Source organism: Fulmarus glacialis, unplaced genomic scaffold (genome assembly GCF_000690835.1).
Source record: "Fulmarus glacialis isolate BGI_N327 unplaced genomic scaffold, ASM69083v1 scaffold4518, whole genome shotgun sequence".
NCBI classification, from domain to species: domain Eukaryota; kingdom Metazoa; phylum Chordata; class Aves; order Procellariiformes; family Procellariidae; genus Fulmarus; species Fulmarus glacialis.
The window spans coordinates 114528-135437 of NW_009227542.1; the positions used below are offsets into that span (position 1 = coordinate 114528).

At 36.0% G+C, this 20910-nt stretch overlaps 1 protein-coding gene across 1 annotated transcript in view; it reads left to right on the forward strand.

The window, feature by feature from the left end:
- The window catches only part of LOC104080695 (bromodomain adjacent to zinc finger domain protein 2B-like), an 85632-nt gene that overhangs the window by 58095 nt on the left and 6627 nt on the right, over positions 1–20910 (forward strand). Inside the window, 13 exon segments of the mRNA XM_009583175.1 lie at positions 1–106; positions 885–1139; positions 1891–2105; positions 3523–3597; positions 8779–9022; positions 11005–11067; positions 12286–12430; positions 15119–15783; positions 16362–16635; positions 16811–16966; positions 17431–17591; positions 18492–18697; positions 19189–19324. The exon segment at positions 1–106 is cut by the window's left edge and continues 25 nt beyond it. Coding sequence (XP_009581470.1) covers positions 1–106; positions 885–1139; positions 1891–2105; positions 3523–3597; positions 8779–9022; positions 11005–11067; positions 12286–12430; positions 15119–15783; positions 16362–16635; positions 16811–16966; positions 17431–17591; positions 18492–18697; positions 19189–19324 — 2701 coding nt within the window.

A 20910-nucleotide genomic window follows, 5' to 3' on the forward strand; every position in this document is an offset into this window, starting at 1 on the left:
AAAAAGATTAAATAAAGAACGTAAACTGGAACAGCGAAGATTGGAATTAGAAATGGCAAAGGAGCTAAAGAAGCCTAACGAAGATATGTGCTTAGCAGATCAGAAGGTAATCATAATAATGTAAATTTATTTTCTTGCCTCTTGTTTCTGTATTTTGCCATTGTGACAGTAACGTTTTTTCTTGCAGCCACTCCCAAAGCATTCAACTTTTGGTCTTGATAATTGGGTAACTATTTGAAATATATACAAATACAATATACTACAAACACTAAAGTAGCATGTTTAGTTAATTAAAAGCATTTTGTTTGAAAGTGGCCTGCTTCCCAAAAAGCACTTGCATGATTGCTTCAAAAAAAATCGATTACTCTGAGTTATTTTTACAGCAGAATATCCATCATGTCTCAGTACACAGGGACCAGACAGAACTTTTCTCATATGTGCAACTATTCTAAGCTGTTACTCAAAAAAAATTACTCTCCCCGTCTTCTGTGTTCTTAGTTCTTGTCCTTCAGGACTTGACATACCTCAGGTTCCAAGCCCTCTCTGTTCGAGAGAATTCCCCTCCCTATGTCCCCCAAATATTTTTACGCCACCTTTTATAGTATTTTGGCTCAGAATAGAGCCTGAGAGCGTCTCCTGGCCAAAAAGTAAGTATTTATTAATCTCTTGCCTCCTATAATATGCGAAAAGGTTAATGTGCTTCAGCTTTAAATTAAATTTACTGGATGGGATGTGAGGGTGCAGCTTCCCTATAGCCTTTACCTTCTAGCATTGTCATGCTGTAGGTCATATGGAAGTATCAGCCAATTTCCCTAGATAGTATCAAAAAAGTTTTCTTTTGAAATATACTACTGAGTCTTGCATTGTTTTTCTTTACTTCTCAGCCTTTGCCAGAGTTGCCTCGCATCCCAGGCCTTGTTCTCGATGGAAGCACATTTTCAGATTGTCTCATGGTAGTGCAGTTCCTGCGTAACTTTGGTAAAGTTCTTGGCTTTGATGTGAATGTGGATGTTCCTTCCCTGACCGTTCTTCAAGAGGGTTTGCTAAACATAGGGGACAGCATGGGAGAAGTACAAGACTTGCTTGTAAAGCTTGTCTCTGCAGCTGTTTGTGATCCAGGACTTGTTACAGGATACAAGGTAAAACGGAAAAAAAAAAAAAAAATCCATAGTAAACACCCTATATTTATGAATGCATTTTTATAACACGTCTTTGACACCTCACTGATTTGGATTTCCATTCTCTTTCCTAGTTCTTCTCTTTGCTGATGTTACTTAAAGACTTTCTGTGCCCTGTCAGCCTTCCCGTTTTCCAGAAGTGATATATTTCTGGGCATTTTCTCTACCCTCCCCCATTTTTATTTGGACCTCTTGTAGGGTGCTGTCACATCTGTGGCCATGTCTTTTAACTCCTTTTTTTCTTCCCTTTCATTCTTACCCTCATGTTATACTCTCAGTGAATCTTGCCATTTCTTTCTCCAAAGTCTGCTCTCTATGTCATTTCATCAAAACTCTTGATTCATTCATGATTCCCTTTCTTATTATCCTTTTTCAAGCCAACATAGCTCTTTTCTATGCTAGAACTCTACATAGCATGATTGTACAAAACAGTATTCATCAAGTTCCAGTTGGACCGTGACTTTTTTCATTTAACCTATTTCATTAATATTAATATTATTTCTGCTCTTAAAAACTTTAGAGGTGAAGACGTTCTAATTTGTTACTTTATTCAAGATTTACATTTGAATAGTCTTAAAGAAAAATCCGAATTAAAGTCCTTATGTAAAAATGCAAACAAACCCACTCCACTATTTTATAAACAATAATATAGCCTGCAGAGGAAAATAATATCTTTAAATGTGATTGTTTGAAATGTCTTTATTCTTTTTAGGCTAAAACTATTCTGGGGGAACACTTACTGAATGTTGGTATCAATCGAGATAATGTGTCTGAGATTCTGCATATATTCATGGAGGCTCACTGTGGGCAAACTGAGCTGACAGAGAGCTTGAAGACAAAAGCTTTTCAGGCACATACTCCCGCTCAGAAAGCATCAGTACTTGCTTTTCTTGTCAATGAGTTAGCATGCAGCAAAAGTGTAGTAAGGTAAGATTTTTTTCCCAAATAGACCTGTAAAAATAAATTTATAAAAATGTTATAGTTCAAAAATAGTGTATAAACTGTGTCCTGTCACGGGAGGACCCTTGATGTTCTTATAATGAAAGCTGAAATTTGCTATGTTACTGCTTCTTACCTTTATGTGCTTCTGATGTGATGGAAGAGTAGAACTTTTCCATGTTTGGTCTGCACGTTTGTTTTCAAAGCTCGCACCAAAATTTCTCCAGCTATTTTCAGAGTAAAAGTTGAGGTTGATTACAAAGAAATTTGCTAGGTATTCTAGGGAATGATTTGAGAGAGTTGTATAAGGCTTCTACAGTACTCTGTTTTCCCTTTTTTCCTTTTGTTTTTAAGACCTCTTTTGTCCAAATGCTTCAGCTAGGGTCATAAGCTGAGCTGGCAAGCCTGATTTATCATGGTAGTAATTCAAGGAAGTGTGTACTTCATTTGTGGTCAGTAATGTTTAGCATTTCATAATTAAAAAAGACCCTATGTTAAACAACATTTTAAAACCCAACAACGTGCAATAAAAACTTAGGAAATGCCAGTCTTTGGGATACCTATACCTCCATGTGCTTACTTACTGTGGTAAAGTCTATTATCACCTAATTCAGTGCTGTTTTGTTTCCTGGTGGATTCTGCTGCTTTTGGTATGCTGTGCTGCAAAAGTGAATCAGGGTTGTGTAAGGCAAGAATGAAAGAGATGCTTCATGTCTTCCAAAGTTGAAAAATAGCAGAAGTGGGCAGTGCAAGTGCTGTGCATGTTTTGTGCAAGAGAGTTCATGTGTGTTAATCAAACTCATCATAGTAAGAAACTATCTTACTGCAGATGACCGACTGTTAAGTCAGATTTGTAGAAATGATCCTTCAGAACTTGAACTTCTATATTTTCATCATAGAAACAACTATAACCTGCTAAATCGTTGGGGCTGGAATGTCTCAGAAATGGGCTCGCAGACAGTCACTGTATTGAAGCACTTTTTTTGGTTCTTCAATTGCTGCAGTAAAAAGTGAATGTTAGTTTGTAGATCACATGGATCCTAGTTAGAATACCATAAATGTACCAGTGATAAGTTTGTTTTCAGTGCAGGGCTAGATGCTTTGTGGCAAATACATCTGTAGGCTTGACATTGAATTAGAACTATGGAAAGAAATGTCAAATTCTTTGAGTGACGTGCTTCTTATGGAAAGAAAGCTTATGTGATACTGTAAATAAAGACAGCCTGACTTAGGTACAGCAGTACGCTACATCAGCATTCCTAGTATTGGAATTTCCTAGCTTTAAATTTATTTATTTTGAGCTTTAAACATTTCTCCAAGATAGTTCTTTGAGACAAAGTACATAAATGTCTGTCAGAAAAAGATACGTAAGTTCACAGTTAATGGATTATTTTGTCTTTGACAGTGAAATTGATAAAAACATTGATTATATGTCAAACTTAAGGAGGGATAAATGGATGGTTGAAGGCAAACTTCGGAAGTAAGTTTCGATTCTTTAAATACTACAATATATTGCTTTTCTGCATTTGCTCAGATATGTTGCTATACAGGCAGCTGGTTCTAAAGACAAAACTAGCCGATGCAATTACCGGTTTACCAAGAAGTTAGTAACTGAACTGCTTAATTAAGATGGATGTGGATTTAGAATGGTGCAGCACCAGTCTTTTACAATCTATTAAAGATACATTAGATTCAGAGGGTTAGTGTCCCTCAAAATCGGAGCAAAGTCAAGTCCAAGAAAGTAAAAGTTTTTTTATTGGAATGTTACAGGAGCTGTCAAATCACTACTGACATTATCAAAGTTTATTTGGACCTACCATAATTACCAATGTTCATACAACAATTGCCAATCAAATTTTGTTAATTTATATTACGTTATGTTAGTGTTTCCCATCTGTCAATGTTCCATTGTTACCTATAGCTAGGGATCATATGTAGAATGCAAACGTGAAGATGTTTTTTATGTTTTTATTTAAGGTAAAATTGGAACTTTTAAAGGGTTGTCAGTTTCATATCCACTGTTACCCATTCTACAAGACAAAATTCCATACAGCAAGCATAACGGCTCCAACTACCAGGAAGCTAGAAGGCATAAAAGTTCATGAATCACAGGGGGTAAAAATACATAGCCAGACTCTACTTTCTTTTCTTTCTTAGCCATCTCTCCCTCTTACTAGGATCGGTGAATCCTTTTAGTCCTTGCTTTAGGTACTTGTGTTTCTAATCTTATGTCTCCCTTTTTTCCCTTTAATGTATCTCAGAAGGAAGAAGGAAAGAAGTAAAGAAGAAGGACAAGAGGGAGGTAGAGGAAAAAAATTAGACCAATAAAAAGACATTCTCTACTAATACTGCAGATCCCAGTCTGCACAGGGTTAATATATTTTATCTTTTAGGACAATCCAAATACTTTTTTCTGTCTTCATCTGTGTCCCTTCTGTGGAATATAGTTTAAAAAGTGTTACTGAAGTTCTGATGTAGCCAACTGTCCATTAGTGGACCCTTACTTGTCCTTGTCTCCTTAGGGACTGCTTAGTCTTTCTCTCCCTCCATCAAACTGTAAGTACTTGTAGATGTAGGATCCTCCCTTTTCCTCATGATCTCTCTTTTCTTCCCTTTCAAATAGTGGGCATTATCCCCTGAAGTCCCAAGCCCCTCTTCCTTTCTACAATCATTTCTCTATTTCTTGTGTTTTCCCCTCATGTGTGGATTTCAGATTCCAGTAGTGCTGTCCCTATTTTCGAGCGTAAGTATTGTGGGAGCGCTCAGAAACATTGTTCTTCTGCTTCTTTGAATTTACTGGACTTGATTCATCTCTCTCATCTTTGGTTCAAAATCTTTGGATTTTCCACTGTTTTACTGATGAACTCTAAGAAGCTTTTTAGAAGAGCCACCTTTGATCAATTTTAAACAATGTTTTCTTCTTTATTATGTCAGTTGGTGTTTTTCATAAACTCTTAGAACTGTTCTGGGGCTTCTCTGAAAAGAAATCTGTCCATTTCAGTCTTCTGTTTGGTCTTTTTTTCTGCTTCCAGACTTCATTCTTATGCATGTTATCTTCCCCATCCATTTCAAAGCTCAGTCTAGTTTTTAAGCATCCCAGTCCCAAACAGTTTTGCATAGGAATATCTGGTTTCTTGACTACTCACCACGTGATCAACGGATGTGTACTCTTTTCATACGCATACCGACCTTTACGTGACCCTCAACACAAGCCCATCATGCATGGGAAGTGTCTAGTGGTAGAGTAACGGATGCTGAGGAATGGGTTTATTTCATCTCAGCCTGGGTTGCCACTGTTTCTTGTGGTAGATCTTCATACCACTATGTCCAGACTGTCTTGAAGTATATCCAAGTGGGATGAGAAAATATTCTACCTGTATCAGATGTTTTCACTAAGTTTTTTTTTTGTGCCTACGTTCTCACTTTTTATGAGATTAGCTCCTCAGCTGGATATTGGGGGTTTGGGGGAGGGGGACAGAAAAAAAAAAAAAAGAAAACCCGCGTTTGTAAGGTACAAAAAAGCAATATTAAAATCCCAGGTTGGAAAAAGGAATCATTGTATAAAAGCCTATAGGGATGCTTCCCACCCCTCCCCACCCCCCTTAAGGATATTGAACAAAATTCCTTCATAAGTATAATATATATGGTTGGAAACTAAATTCTGAGGTGCCTGGACTGTTTCTACTGGGCTGATAGTCAATGAGAGGTTGCATCTAATTCCTTCTCTATCACATTTAATGTGAATCTTGATACTAATCACCATTTTTGTAAAGCCACCTGTCTCATACAATCAGTTTGTCTTTGTGCTTTCTGTATCACAACTATAATCAGAAGACTGTCTCATCTGAAGTGATTCAGCTGTTTTTTAACTAGATAATCATAATCTCAGCGTGTCCTTTTCCATTACATGTCTTCTCCTTGACCTCTCTTTTGTAGTTTGATCAATATAAAAGGGAATAAAAATGAAATATAGCTACTTGAAAAATTAGGTAATACCTGTTTCTTTACATGGCTTGAAATACTGCAGAACAACAATGTTCTTTTAACATGCCAGTATTATGGCATACTCCTTGTAAGTTAATTTCTTTCCAATGAGGCCATCTCAACCGTAAATGATGATGGTATATCAAAAGCAGTACTACATGAGGGGAAAAATTACACCCTGAGTTTGGGTAGGAGGTGGTAGTGCTGATTTGGGAAACTCATTTTTTGAGACTGAAGCTGAAGTATGTTAAAAGTGCATTAAAAGTGTGATGTTTAGAATTTCTTTGACTTGCTACTAGTTAATATTTATGTGCAAAAATTATGAGGAGGGCATGAAAATTAAGTCAAAAGGTGAATTTTCCTTCTATGCTCTAGTAAACATTACAGATTAGATTAGAGCAGGCTTACATCACACATCTGATTATCTGATGGGCCACCCACTCTTTTTATAGGCCAATAGACTTTATAATTCTCTCAACAGTTGCAGATGTTGTTTTGATCTATACCTGAAAGTGAGAAAGATGAGACAGTTTTCTGAGTGAAGGTTTTCTTCTCTCAGTGAGCCATATGTCTAGGTAGCAGCAGGAAAATCATGCTACCTCTTGAAATACCTGAACGTTTTTTAAGTTATGCTCTCATTGGTTTCTGCCTCTACGCTACTTTGGATACAGACTGCTGCCTTCTTATGCTTATGGTGCTATTAAAAGAGAGCATCTTTGATTCATTTCCATCCTTATAATTTGTAGTGTCATCCAGGCTTCCTTTAGTGCTTTACAGCATTACATCTCTGTTTTTGCTTTCAGCAAAAGTAGCCTTTTTTGCTGCTTCTCGTTTCTTTTAGGTGTATGAAAGAGGTGTTTGCTGGTTGTTGAACTTCCACCTGCCAGCTTTATTATTGAATTGTCTTCAAGATTATCTTAATCTAATTTGTCTCTAAAATTGTGCAGTCATGAGCAGTCAATCCAGTCATTGACTAGTGGCTTTGTTTGATAGTTAATTCCTGTGTATAGGCAGGAATTTCCAGTCCAGATGAAGAGGATTTGAAGTTATCCTTGTAAAAAGGAAATTTTTTTCTAAAAAACTTCACTCAGTGGAAGCCTGAGTAGTATTGATACTCAGTGAGACTAAGGCTTTTTGCACCAGACCTGAAAATGTTAACTTGCTTCCAAAATCACTGGAAGGCTTGAGAAATTTTTTTTATCAAAAAATACTTTAAATTGCTAAAATAGCTAAAAATCCATTTGTATTGAAGAAAAAAAAAAAATGTAAAACTTTCTAAATTCTCCGGTGGGTTAACCACTACATTAAAAAACCAAACCAAACCAACAAAAACCCACCACCAAACAGAAAACCCACAAAAACAAAAAAACCCAATCAACCAAACAAAAAAGCCCAACAACCCACAAAAAACAACCAACCAAAAAAAAGTCACACACAAAAAACCCAAAGCCCAACTGTTTTCAAGCAAACAGAAGTCCCTTTGATGATTTCTTGCTAACGGTCTTTTTAAAAAGTGCTGCTACCAGTTGAGCAGTGACAGCTTCGTTTAAATCTGTGCTGTTGAGTACTGGCTTAGTTTATCAGCATTTTGGAAGGCTGATACATTTGTCAGTATGCCCAGAAGCCAGTACTTCTACAACACTCATCATACTTGTAGCCACTTGCTGTATGGAATATTGTTTTGTAGGGTGGGAAGAGAGAGAAGTACGACAAGGAAAAATTACGTACTGGTAATTGTGTTTGTCGTTACCGTTCTACTTTTCCCATCCTACCTTCTTCCAATCATCTCTTACAAAAATCTTTGTCTTTTCTACACATGTTTATGAATCTCTTCTAAGTCAGTTGCATTTTTGGTCTGCATTAGAAGTGACTGGTTAGGCCTGGCTATTTATACCTCCTGTGATTCAGCATGTTTGCCTGCTAGCTCCCTGATAGGTGGAACTATAATTTTTGCTGTGTGGAATCTTGTCTTATAGGGTTTTTATAGAAGAAGAAGGTCTACTACAACCATAATTACTGGTATGTAAGTTTCCCTTTTCTTTCATAAAAGGAAAAATGAGAGTTTGATTGAGTAATCTCCTAGTAGTTTAGGTAGCTAAGATGTCTCAGAAAAGAAAGTATGTCCTAGAATAAAAAGATCAGCCAAAGGACTAAAGTCAAATGATATATAATAAAATGCATAAAAATCTGAAGTGGGGAAAAAAAAAATTAAACCAACCTTCCTGTTGCCATGCAAATGTAAATAATTTCATACTTCCAACTGAGGATTTTTGCCTTTCCTCCCCCCCACCCCCCAACACAGGTATTTTATGGTCATATTCTTAAATGCATAAAACAAAATACAAAGAAGTTGAAATGGTTCTTTCTTCTAACCGTCTTTCCTGACTTTTCAAAATCCCTCTTGTGTTTCATTTCTTCTAAACAGTTACACAATAAAATTCATGTGGGAGAAACAGAAATTCTATTCAGAACAGAGTAAGAGGCTTAAGGGGTTTTATAACCTGAATTTTTCTTCTTGACTAATGGCAATAAATACTGAGAAAATACAATGTCGTATTAGAACAGAAGAGCTAATTTGAATCTAAAATGTATGTTTTACTTTCAATCACATAGGAAGAAAGGTATGTTTATGCTACAGACATACTCCATAATTTCACCCCTTGTCATGTGTTTCAAGGCTTAGAATCATTCATGCCAAGAAAACTGGCAAAAGGGATGCTACAGGAGGTGGTGATGTAGGAGAGGAACAGCACTCTTTGGAAACGCCAACACCAGGCCGCAAACGCAGACGAAAGGGGGGGGACAGTGATTACGATGATGATGACGATGACGACAGTGATGATCAGGCAGATGAGGATGACGAGGATGAAGAGGACAAAGAAGATAAAAAAGGAAAGAAGGCAGAAGTTTGTGAGGATGAGGTGGGGGATTATAAGTGTGGTGAAACTTAATTAACTAATAACTTAAAACTTGTTTTCCTTCTGTTTTTCTGCAATATGGCACTGCTTCCCAAAATCTTACAATAAAAAGAAGGGGAGAATAACTTATCTCCAATATTTTAAAATTTTTGGAGTAAGTTTGTTTGCTGGAGTATTTTTTTCTTTTTTTGATAGCTAGTGTAGTAAGGGTTGGTGTGGGGTTTTTTTTGTTTGGTTGGTTTGTTTTGGGTTTGGTTCCCCCCCCCCGCATACTTGTTTTGACTTAGTCTTAATTTCTCTGAAATTCTGAAAGATTGTACCTGATCCAGAGAACTGCAGCTTTGTTAGCAAATGAGCATAACTGTGGTTTTCTCTTAGGGGAAAATAAAGGTCATTTATTAGTTAATAAAATAATACAGAAGTGTAAAGTTATATTTAACGTTACCTGTTATAAAGCTTGCCTGTGACCTTCCTGTGTATTTTTTTCATAACTTTTCTAGGGTAGTCACTGCCCGACTGTATTTGAATACAAGATGGTAAATTATAGTCAATATCCGATAAGATACAGGAAGGATCACTGAAACATTTTTCGCTTGTTGAGCTGAATTGTGTCTACAGTGGTCAAAAGAGTTTTTAAATAGAAATGCCACAGGCCTGTAAGATTCACTGTAGAACTCTAGAATTTTCTACTGGATGAAACCTGGTAAAAGAGACAAGCAGTACCAAACAGTACATTTCAGTGCACTGGGTGTTGCATTGTTTGCCAGAAGAAGATCCATTTATGCAAGGTTATCGAAGTTCAAAGTAAGGGTTCATGGGTGCTGTGGATATGGCCGCTTGAACAATGTTTGTATACAACATGATACGTGAACTCAAATCTTTGCAAGCACTCTTAATTAGAAGCCCAACTAGTTTCTAGGGTAGGAGCAGCCCTTTGTGCTATTATTCTGGATTTATTTCAAGTACTGTAATGTGTGTGAATTTAAGAGAATACCTTAGAGTCATAGCACGAAGTTCTTACAAATTAATACTTCGGAATTAAAAATAAGTAATATTTAGGTATCTAATCTCACATCCATCCCTTAATCTTTTTCCTTTTAGTACAATCTCCTATTTTGGTGCACTGGGCATTTCATAGAAAAAAGTCCTGTAACTCCTGTAGAGAGATGAATTTTCTGGTACAACAGAAGCTCCATTGCATTCATGTTATATGTGGTATTTCAGAAGGCTTCACTCTGGTACACTTTCACAGAGCCAAGAAATACAAGACCAGTATCTTATGGTGCAGGTGATAGTGGGAGCTCCTAGGATTTTGGTTGTATTCTTTTGGAAACTTACTGTTATCCCCCAAAGACTTTCTTGAACTAAATTAAAACTCTCTTTATGGAAATGGCTCTCATTTTTAAATTGTGTCAAGAAGACGGGAACCATAGACTTAATCATGGGAGCATTCCTCTTCAAAAATCAGCAAGATTAATACTGGAACTTTTATAGCAGACTTGTAATTTAAAGTGGCTCTGCAATTTCTTGTAGACATTGAAATAAAATGCAAGTGTGCACTGACCAAAGATTGATTGATAAGATTTTGACAGATTCCATTATTTCATGCATGAAAAACACTTAGAAATGAATTTGAATATCCAAAAAGCTTCATGAAACTAAGATTAAATTCTGTAGTCTTTTAAGTGTTCATGCACAAACTGAATTATTTCTTCCAGTAAAAGAATGTTTTCAGCGAACATTTGGCCACGAGCTTTCTCCTTCATGTGCATCCGGGATGGTTTGGAAAGATTCAAGATACCTCTCTTTCCAGTTACGTTGTTTCTAGTCAAGTATATTGAACGAGCACAAGATTTGAACTTTTTTACCCGTAGAATTTGCGTCTCATTTTCTGTTACATCTTTTTACTGTAATATTAGTAAGACATGGTAGTATTATTTTATCCTGAAATAAATTTGGCATGACAGTATATTTGGTGATTATAGGATGATGGGGACCAGACAGCAAGTGTTGAAGAACTAGAGAAGCAGATTGAAAAACTGACAAAGGTGAGAGGTCGTTTGTCTTTGTTATACTACAAATTTGATCACTCGATGTCATGAGTTTGGATGTTAACCATCATTTTCAATGCTCCAACTTAATATAAATTGAAATAAGGATCAGATTTTGTTTCATGAAAATAGGAATGATGCTACTGTTCATGACACTTGAATTGTGAGTTTAGTGTAGCGGCACTAAGTGGATAGGGCTCAAAAGACAGTTAGAAAGCTGTTGATAATATATTTGCATATACTTGGAATAAAAAGTAATATAATTTTTATCCAGACCTAATTGATATACTTGTGTTTGTTAATCTTAGAAAGTGATGATAAATTTTGTGTACGAGAAGCAATGACTTTTCCATTATACAAATGATTGCAGTTCTCATTCCCTCCTACAGTTGGCTAATTTCTGCAGTTGTGTTCCAGGCCAATACAGAGAGCTGTCTTTGCTTCAGATTTTGAAAGAAGAAACAATGGAATAGGAAGAGAAATGTAAACGGGAAGGATAGAATGCTGTAGATAGGGGTACTCATGGCCCATGGCTTTGTTCTTTGTATTAGAAAATTTGTCATTTAAGACTTTGTCTCTTGGTTTCTCTCATGTTCCAAATTGCAATAAATTAGCAGTCCAGAATTACACCTGACTTCCAGCAGTGTCAATTTAGCAAAGCAAGAATTGAATAAATGAACTGAAATTCTTGTTGGCCCCCCTCAGAGAACTGTTTGTGTTTGAATACAGAATTTATTTTCAGACATTATTGTTCTTATTCTCTTATGAACCGGTTAAAATATCTCATTAGTTTCCCATCAGGAGCTGCAGTATCAGCTATCTTCAGTGCTCTGTTTACCATTTGCTGTTCTTGTATAATTGATAGGATTTCAGCTGTTCTTGTGCAATGAAATCTTGGATCCTATTGTTCTCTGAGAGGCAGCGTTAAAGACAGGACCTACCATCGCAAGATGTGTTTTTAAAGGAATGCTGATAAACTTAAGCTGAACCAGGAAGTGATTGAATTGATTTTTTTAAAGGGAGCTCTGTAAGTGAAATCATCAAGGCAGCAATTGTGAGGAGAATATCACGTGAGACACACAGGGAATCTCTGGGAGAGCCTCCTCATGTGACCCTTGAACTTCTGTTCAGTCTGGCAGCCAGGAGATGTTTTCTGTTTTAATGATTTTTTTTTTTCCCCTGTTGAATTATAATGTTTTCCCTTTTTTAAAACAGCAACAAAGCCAGTACAGAAAGAAGTTATTTGAAGCTTCGCACTGTTTGCGTTCAATGATGTTTGGTCAAGATCGTTACAGGCGCCGATACTGGATTCTGCCCCAATGTGGTGGTATTTTTGTAGAAGGCATGGAAAGTGGTGAAGGTAAGAAACATAAAGGAGTAATGTCACACCAAGGCATGCTATGCCAAGACATACTGCCCATCTCTACAGGCTATAATTTTGTGCAGCGAGGTCTTTAGGCTTCACCTTCAACCAGAGGCTAAACAGGCTACTGTCAGTAGACCTCTCTATTCATACGGTGCTCTCTGATACTCTCTTTCTGATTATGAAATATCAGTTAATATCTGTCAAAATGAGGATTAATATTTTGGAAGTTTTCAGTTGTTATAGTTGTATATGTTACGCTTTTTCCTATTTACCTACATGGGATATTTTTTGGCTCTTTCTGAACTATTTCACATTTCCCCATGGCAGTGAACTCTGCATATGAAAACTAGGATGACCATAGAATGCAAAAAAATTCTTTTCATCTTCAGTTGTTATATTTTGTGCAAACACACAGACTATTCTGTGCTTGAAGAGTTGATATATGTCTGCAAAAATAAGAAAATTATTTTCACACAGTGAATTACTGTGTTTTCTAATCAACAATATGATTTAGTTTCTGTATTTTATCAGCTGATCTTTCTTCCAATCCAGCAAATGCTGAAGTTATTTTTGCTAAAATTAAAATGCAATTTTGTGGTTGTGACTGTTGTATACTAACTGTGATTGAATCTTTCACACGCTTTAAATTGGATAGATGCGGAAAATATGTATTAATCTGACCTTTTTGTGGATATTAGAATTTTTAAACATAAACCTTCATTTTGGTCACAGAAAAATCCTTTCTGATATAGATGAAGCAAAACCCCATTACTCTCACTATTTTCCCCTGAAAAATAACAAAAAAAATCTCTGATACACATAAGAATTGCATGATCTTATGAGAATTGCATCATTCTAGAGAGCTATTTAATTAAAATAACTAACATTACAGCATGGTATGAGATCTGAGCCCTTTTTTGGCCCCAAAAAGAAGCCGTAGAACTTTTCCTAAATCTAAAAGTTATCTTTCTAAAATGGGTAGCATAAAAAAATAATTTTCCTGTGTCTCCTGTTCTGCATTATTTTATGCTGTGTGTTAGGAACTGTTCTGCACATGAGTAGCTGGATACAGAAGGTAAACTGTTGTATGCTGTACTGCTTGCATTCCTTTTGTTCACTATATTTTAATTACTATATTTTAACCAAATGAATCCCCAATTGCTTCGGAAATTTTACAAAAGAAAATAATTGAAATACACTTACCTGTCTTAAGATAGTAAAACCAAACAAACACACAAAAGTTTTAGCCAAGAACTGTAGGGCAAGCCCGTATTTTTTAAAATATTGTCTTAATGAAAGTTTAATCTCCCTGAATAGCAAAATGGACATGTTCTTAAGTTCTCAACTAATCCCTCTTCCCCTCAGCTCTTAGTTTGCCCTGTTTCAGTAAATTCTACAGTTTATCCACTGCTAATTCCTTTATCTAGACATTGGAAATGTGAGACATAAACTGTTGAATGATCTGTCAATTTAAAAAATACTTCTCCTTCCCTCTTTGTGTAGTCATTTTTGGTTCTTATGCTGATACTCAAATTGTTTATATCTTGACATACACCATAACTGTGACACATTTTGAAGTATTAATGGGAGGGGATATTCTTTTCTTTAATGAATTATCTTTGAAAATTATGATTTTCCAGAACAAGCAAGTAAACTTTTGTGGATGTTCTGGCCATAAACATAAACCTTTGTTTATTTGCGATTGCAGTATCTGATGAAAATAATTAAGAAGTTGGAATGTTGGATTTTCTACCTCCTCCCCCCTTTCGTGACGTTTTCCTGTCCCATTTTACACTTTTAAGACTTTTAGTCTAAGTTGACACATCAGTATAAGGGTAGAAGAGAAATGGTTAAGAAAGACTAGGAGAGCAAAGAAGACAAAAAAATGTTTTTCCTTTTCATAAAAGATAGAGGTGTGTTGGCTTTTGTTTTGGTTTTTGTTTTTTTTTTTGCACCTGTATGTTTGAAGAAACTGGGTTTTGCAATCAGCGTCTGCTTCTTGTACTTGAAATTGCTTAGATGTTATGCTGTCTGATCACATCTGTCTGCTTAGCTGTGTGTAGAGTCCCAGTCATCATGTTTGGTGGCTCTTGAAGGAGTTTTAAACTTTCAAGAATGTTGACATTGTTTCACAGTCAAATTTGTTAATGATTTTTATTGAAAGAGGTAAAATATTTAATGTTGTGTTTCAATATTTGGGGAATACTTGATTTCACAACAGGAATTTTGATCCTCCTTTTCATAGCTGGCTATGAGTTTAATAAAATGGTCTTTTGCAAAAATAAGCTTTAAGGCTAAAACATTGTACCCTTTTGATATAAACAGAGGAGTTTTTCGATAAAGCATGCAGAGTCTTGCAAAAAGCAAGCTGCCAAAAATTTGTCCCTTTCAAAGACTTTGAACTGGCAAACTGCTTCAGACATATGTATCTTAAGGGAGAATACTATGGCTATGTTAACTATGTTGAGGTTATTTTTCCTCCAGGTGTTTAGCAGGCTTTAAATCGGCGTGTGCCTTGAAGCTTGTTTCCTTCTCCAAAGTGTTCCTTAAAGTGAGAAGTGGTTTCATTGAAAAAACATGCTGAGCCAAAAATGAAGTAATTTTTTATATAACTATGATGATAAAAATGGTCTAAATTAGTTGGTCAATTATATTTCACCTATGTTTCTTGTACATTTTTAGGCCTAGAAGAAATTGCAAAAGAAAAAGAGAAGTTAAAAAAGGTAGAAAGCATGCATATCAAAGAAGAAGAATTTGAGACAGAAGAAAAATTACACTGTTTAAATACAACTCACTGTGAGCAAAAGGAAGATCTGAAAGAAAAGGACAACACTAATTTGTTTTTACAAAAGCCTGGGTCGTTTTCAAAACTAAGCAAACTGTTAGAGGTAGCAAAAATGCCACCTGAATCTGACATTATGTCCCCAAAACCTAATGGCAGTGCAGCAAATGGCTGCACGTTATCTTATCCAAGTAACTCAAAAAACTCTCTCTGCAGTCTTCAGCCCACTGTATCACAAAGCACCATTGAGAAGTCTGATTCTAATAATCTGTTCAGTCCTAATGCAAGTGGAACAGGAAAGTTTTACAGTTCTCCACTAATTCCAAATGATCAGTTGTTAAAGACTCTTACTGAAAAGAGCAGACAGTGGTTCAGCCTTTTACCGAGAATACCCTGTGATGACATGTCAGTTACCCATATAGATACACCAGCTACTACAACTTCACTTACTCCTCAATCACATCCACCATCAAAGTCACCTTCACCTGTTCCATCACCTCTTCTGGGCTCAACCTCTGCACAGAGTCCAATGGGATTAAGTCCTTTTGCATTGTCACCACTGCAGGTAAATAAATGAAGTTTTGAATAGTCTGAATTTGCTGTGCTTATTTGGGCAGAATTTCTGTTTAGGCAAATTGTTTCACGGAAGTGCTATCATTATATCTTCATTTCTTTTTTTTTTTTTTTCTGTTTCTAAATGTTAATAACTAATTCCATGTTACAGATGTTTTATAATACTAGAAATTTTTTGATAAAAAAGATTAAGATAGGTAAAATTAGGTAAGCCAATGTATGATATCTTGTACATGTATTTCGGTAATTTAATTTGGCTTTTAGGAGGTTGGCCACTGGTATTAAATGAAAAGAAAAGAAAGAAAGAAAGATTAGTTTTCAGAAATGTGACACACCATACCCTCCCTTTAAAAACTATTATTTTTTAAGCATTAACAGGGCCCTATAATAAGGAGTATTACATGTTAGTGTTATGTTAGTTTTTCTTAAACTAATCGAAGTACTGAATAAAGGCCTCCTTTATGTTTTGATTATTGTTTGACAGATAGCATCCTAATGATAATTCAGGTTTCTTGGTAATAATTAATAATGGTAGTTGTGATTGTGTTAACAATATATTCTGTGTAGCAGATGAAGACTGGACTACCTGTAATGGGACTTCAGTTTTGTGGATGGCCTACAGGAGTTCTTACTTCAAATGTTCCATTTTCATCTCCTTTACCTGCTCTTGGATCAGGGTTGGGATTATCAGAAGTGAATGGTAACTCATTCTTGGCATCTAGTGTTCTTGCAAGTAAAAGTGAATCACCAGCACTACAGACCGAAAAAATCGTTTCTGCCCCTTCTACAGCAGTTGAAGTAGCCAAGCCAGTAGATTATCCTAACCCAAAACCTATACCAGAAGGTAAGTATAATACCTACGTGAAGGATAATTTCTACAGTGCCACTACAATGTTACAATTTTTTTTTTTTTTTTTTTAATTTGCCTATTGAATTTGGCTAGATGATTTCTCTAGTGTGATTGTGTGTGATCACGTAAAAACTGGCTGCAAAGTGTTTATATGCTTGTCTTGATTTAGAAATGCAGTATGGGTGGTGGAGGATTACTGATCCGGAGGACCTAAAATCTTTGCTTAAAGTGCTGCATCTCAGGGGAATAAGAGAAAAGGCCTTACAAAAACAGATACAGAAACACATGGATTATATCACTCTGGCCTGCATCAAAAATAAGGATGGTATGTAATTGATACTTACGTTACGCATGGTGTTGTGGCATGAGACGGCTGGCATAGAGCTCTTCGAGATGTGTTTAGATACATAGTTAGAGTAGTGGCTGGAGAAAAAAGGTAAAGGTCTCATTGTCTATAGTTGCCTTTTCACCAGCCTCGTTCTGGAAAGTTACAGGATTGGAGGAATCCCATTTAATATAAGCTGCTGTAGTGGAGTAAGTGTTGGTAACCTTTTTAAGCTCTTTCCATCTCTGTAACACTCTAGCTCAGCCTCTCCTTCCCCTTCTTGCCTTTAAATTGCAAGTTTGAAAACCTACAGAATTTGTTGTCCATATTGGGTATCTTAGGAGTAGTACGCTCTTACAACGGTTCTTCAACATTTGACTGCAGTGACAGGTAAATCAGCTTGAATTTACTCAGAGAAGTTATAATACTAATTAAAATAATAAAAATCTGATTCTCAAATACAGTTGCAATTATTGATATCAATGAAAATGAAGATAACCAGGTAACTCGAGATGTTGTGGAAAACTGGTCAGTAGAAGAACAAGCAATGGAGATGGATCTTGCTATTCTTCAGCAGGTGGAAGATCTAGAGAGGAGAGTTGCATCAGCTAGTTTACAAGTTAAGGTAAAACCAACTTTTAGTAAAATGTCTCTTTAAAATAAGTGGTAAGAATTTAAAGTAGATAGTACCCGTCCTTTGGTAAGTGCTTTCTTATTCCATGTCTAAGTGTCTGCAAATAAAACAAATCCACTGTAGCAGTATCATGGATATTTCTGTTTGAAACATTTTATTGCAGTTAAATCTTCAGCTGCTCAGAATGGCAGTGCCTGGAGAGTGTTCTTGTACAGTGTGCAGTTCCCTGCACATTTTGTTAACCTTCTATGAATGTAAAGATTTTATTGCACATAGACTGCTTAATTACAGTGATTTTTGCCACAGTTCTGCCTGGTTTGGGTGATTGTTGCTGTTAATGCTTTCAGAAAAGCCTACAAGTACATGTGTTTGAGTATTGTAGAGTCATGGAGAACGTGTGATGGTTGTGAGTGTGGGAGAGTTAAGAATTCACTGGCTGTCATTACAATTTGGAATTTTTCCAAGGTGGGTGTAAGGATATCAAATTGCATATGTTTGGTTATAGTACAGATGTAGTATTTGGGATCTAGTTTTTTCTAGGGGTGGATGTTATTTCTGTGTGACCAATTGATACTGTCTCCTGAGCCGGTTGGACAGATAGGCCTATTCTGATGTTTCGACCAATAGAACAGGATACTTCACAAGGAGATAAGAATGCAGACTGTTGCAGAAAGGTCCCTTCAGGAAAGTCTGGTAATGCTTGTATTTTTTGATTAATTATTTTAGTTCTCTGGATATTTTGGAAACTGTCTCTACAGATGGATTACAAGTAACCAAGATCTACTGGAAACAGCGCTACAGTTACTTACTTTGATTCCATAAAACAGTTCCTCTGTTTACACACTAAGTTAACAGCAACCAATAAATGCACAAACCTTTCTATTAACATAGGGTTGGCTGTGTCCTGAACCTGCATCAGAGAGAGACGACTTGGTATATCGTGAACATAAGTCAATTACTAGATTGCACAAGAAGCACGATGGAGATTGTGCTGGAGGCGGAGAAGGCAATACCAGCTCTCTAGAGCGGAAGAGTGACAACCCTCTAGATATAGCTGTAACCAGGCTTGCTGACTTGGAGCGGAACATAGAGCGAAGGTATCTGAAGAGCCCCTTAAGTACCACCATTCAGATCAAACTGGATAATGTGGGCACAGTTACTGTCCCTGCTCCTGCACCATCCATTAGTGGTGATGGTGACGGGTAGGTTATTGAGATTAACTTGAAAAATTATTGTGCTTCTTTGCTAATTGGAGCCTATTTTCTTATTGCCTGTTATCTATGTACTTTCTTGTATGTCTGTGATCCATATGGATCATGTTATTCTGCATGGTGCTTTGTAAAGATATTTTTTGTTACGTTTGTTGATAATCTTGCAAAGTTATCTTACATTTAACTGGTTGTGACTAAGCTTTGAGGCACGTAGCCACAGTCTGTGCACTACATGAAATTTAGTTGCTTAAACCTTACACTTATTGGCTGTGTACGTTTTGTCATTGCTTGGCTTTCAATGTGATAATGATTGTTCCACGTTTAAACATAAGCAAACACGGATGTGACCTACTTAATTTCTCTGTATTTCAATGCAGAACTGAAGAGGATATTGCTCCAGGGCTAAGGGTATGGAGAAGGGCATTGTCAGAAGCGCGCAGTGCTGCACAGGTAGCTCTGTGCATTCAGCAGTTACAGAAATCAATAGCATGGGAAAAATCTATTATGAAAGTTGTAAGTGTTTTTAATTAAAAAAAAAATACTGTAACTAAACTATTTTTGCTATATCCTATTTTCCCACTTTAGGCATTTTAAGATACCATGGTTAATAATGCATTTCTTATTACTGCGTGTAAAACTTAATACAGTTAAACTGTACGTTGTGCACAGATAAATATCAGCCTAACGGAAAAGATTGTCCCTTTCTTGCCAAAGTCAGCATCCTGAACTTTCTAAGATAAAAAGCCCCTGTAACTGGTTGCTTTATTTAAGATGGTAATTACTCTTTGTTGTTAACATTTAGGTAAAAAAGAGTAATTTCTGGCTCCATCTGATGGAAGATACTCTATCTGATGGAACATTTCTGATCTCATCCGTGACATAAGCTTTATGGAGGTTCAACATCACATATCCCTATTAAGGACTTCATTTTTCAGAAAGTTGAGATGCTCCAAATGTGTGGCTTCTTTGCATGCACACTTCTCACAACTGAATGTACAAATTGAGCAAGTGTGTGAGCAAATAGGCTGAAATACCTGTTTCCTTGTACACTTAACAAGTAGATCTGTGTTAACTGCATATACAAAGAGGGCATGCAAAATGCACGTGTCAGAATTTGCATGGACCTTTGAACCTCAAATTTCTGAAAACAAAACTATTACTACAGCAATAGTGATTATGATGTGATTAAGTATGGCCAGTGCTATGTAGTGGGTGGCAAAAGTGATTCTTCCATTAGTGGTCTTTTCCCTAATTTTTTAATTTCTGCCAGTCTTGTACAGATTCTAATTGCATCTAGACAATTAAAGGATGATTTCAATAAAAACCATAGCGTTAGGCTATACCTTTGAGTTTATATAGCTATAAGTTTAAAGCTGTATCTTTAGAGCAAAAAGTTTATTAATTTAGTAGGAGCACCTGAGAAGGTGAAACATTTGAATATTTCGAGGTGTAGTAATTTATTATCCAGAAGAAATGTATAGTATCGTTCTCAATTTGATTGAAATGTTCTATACATTTAATTACAAAGTAAACGTAAGTATTTGGTGAGAACATATGGAGATCTTTAAGTTCCTGAAAAAGAAGTCCAGATATAGAAGAGTATCAAAATCACACAACGAGTGTAAGAAAATTGACAATACATTAGATATTTTTAAGTTAGTGTGAATTTTAGGAAGTGCTAGGATCATTTGTTTTGCCTTACTGAATTTATTCATGGTGGCCTTTGGATAAGATCCTTACTGATTATTATTTGAAAATACTGTTGTGAAATATAAATTATTTTTATGAAATAGCAACTTGCATATGTAGTATGGGCATAAATGAAGAGAAGATTCCTGAGATAGTATGTGTGGGCCAAGTGATTTTAATGTGTATAAGATACCTTTAATTCTCATGGACACTAATGAAATGTAAAAGGTATTCATAGTTTTGTGTGCTGTAGGACACCTATCTTATAATGAATTGCTTTTCAAATGTGTTCCCAAATGTAGCCTTTAGATTAGTTCCTCACGTATTGCATATATTCTTTTACAACGTGATCATTAGTGGACTCTGATTGTGGTAAAATGAAAGAACAGTAATTCTGAGAGTGAATTTGT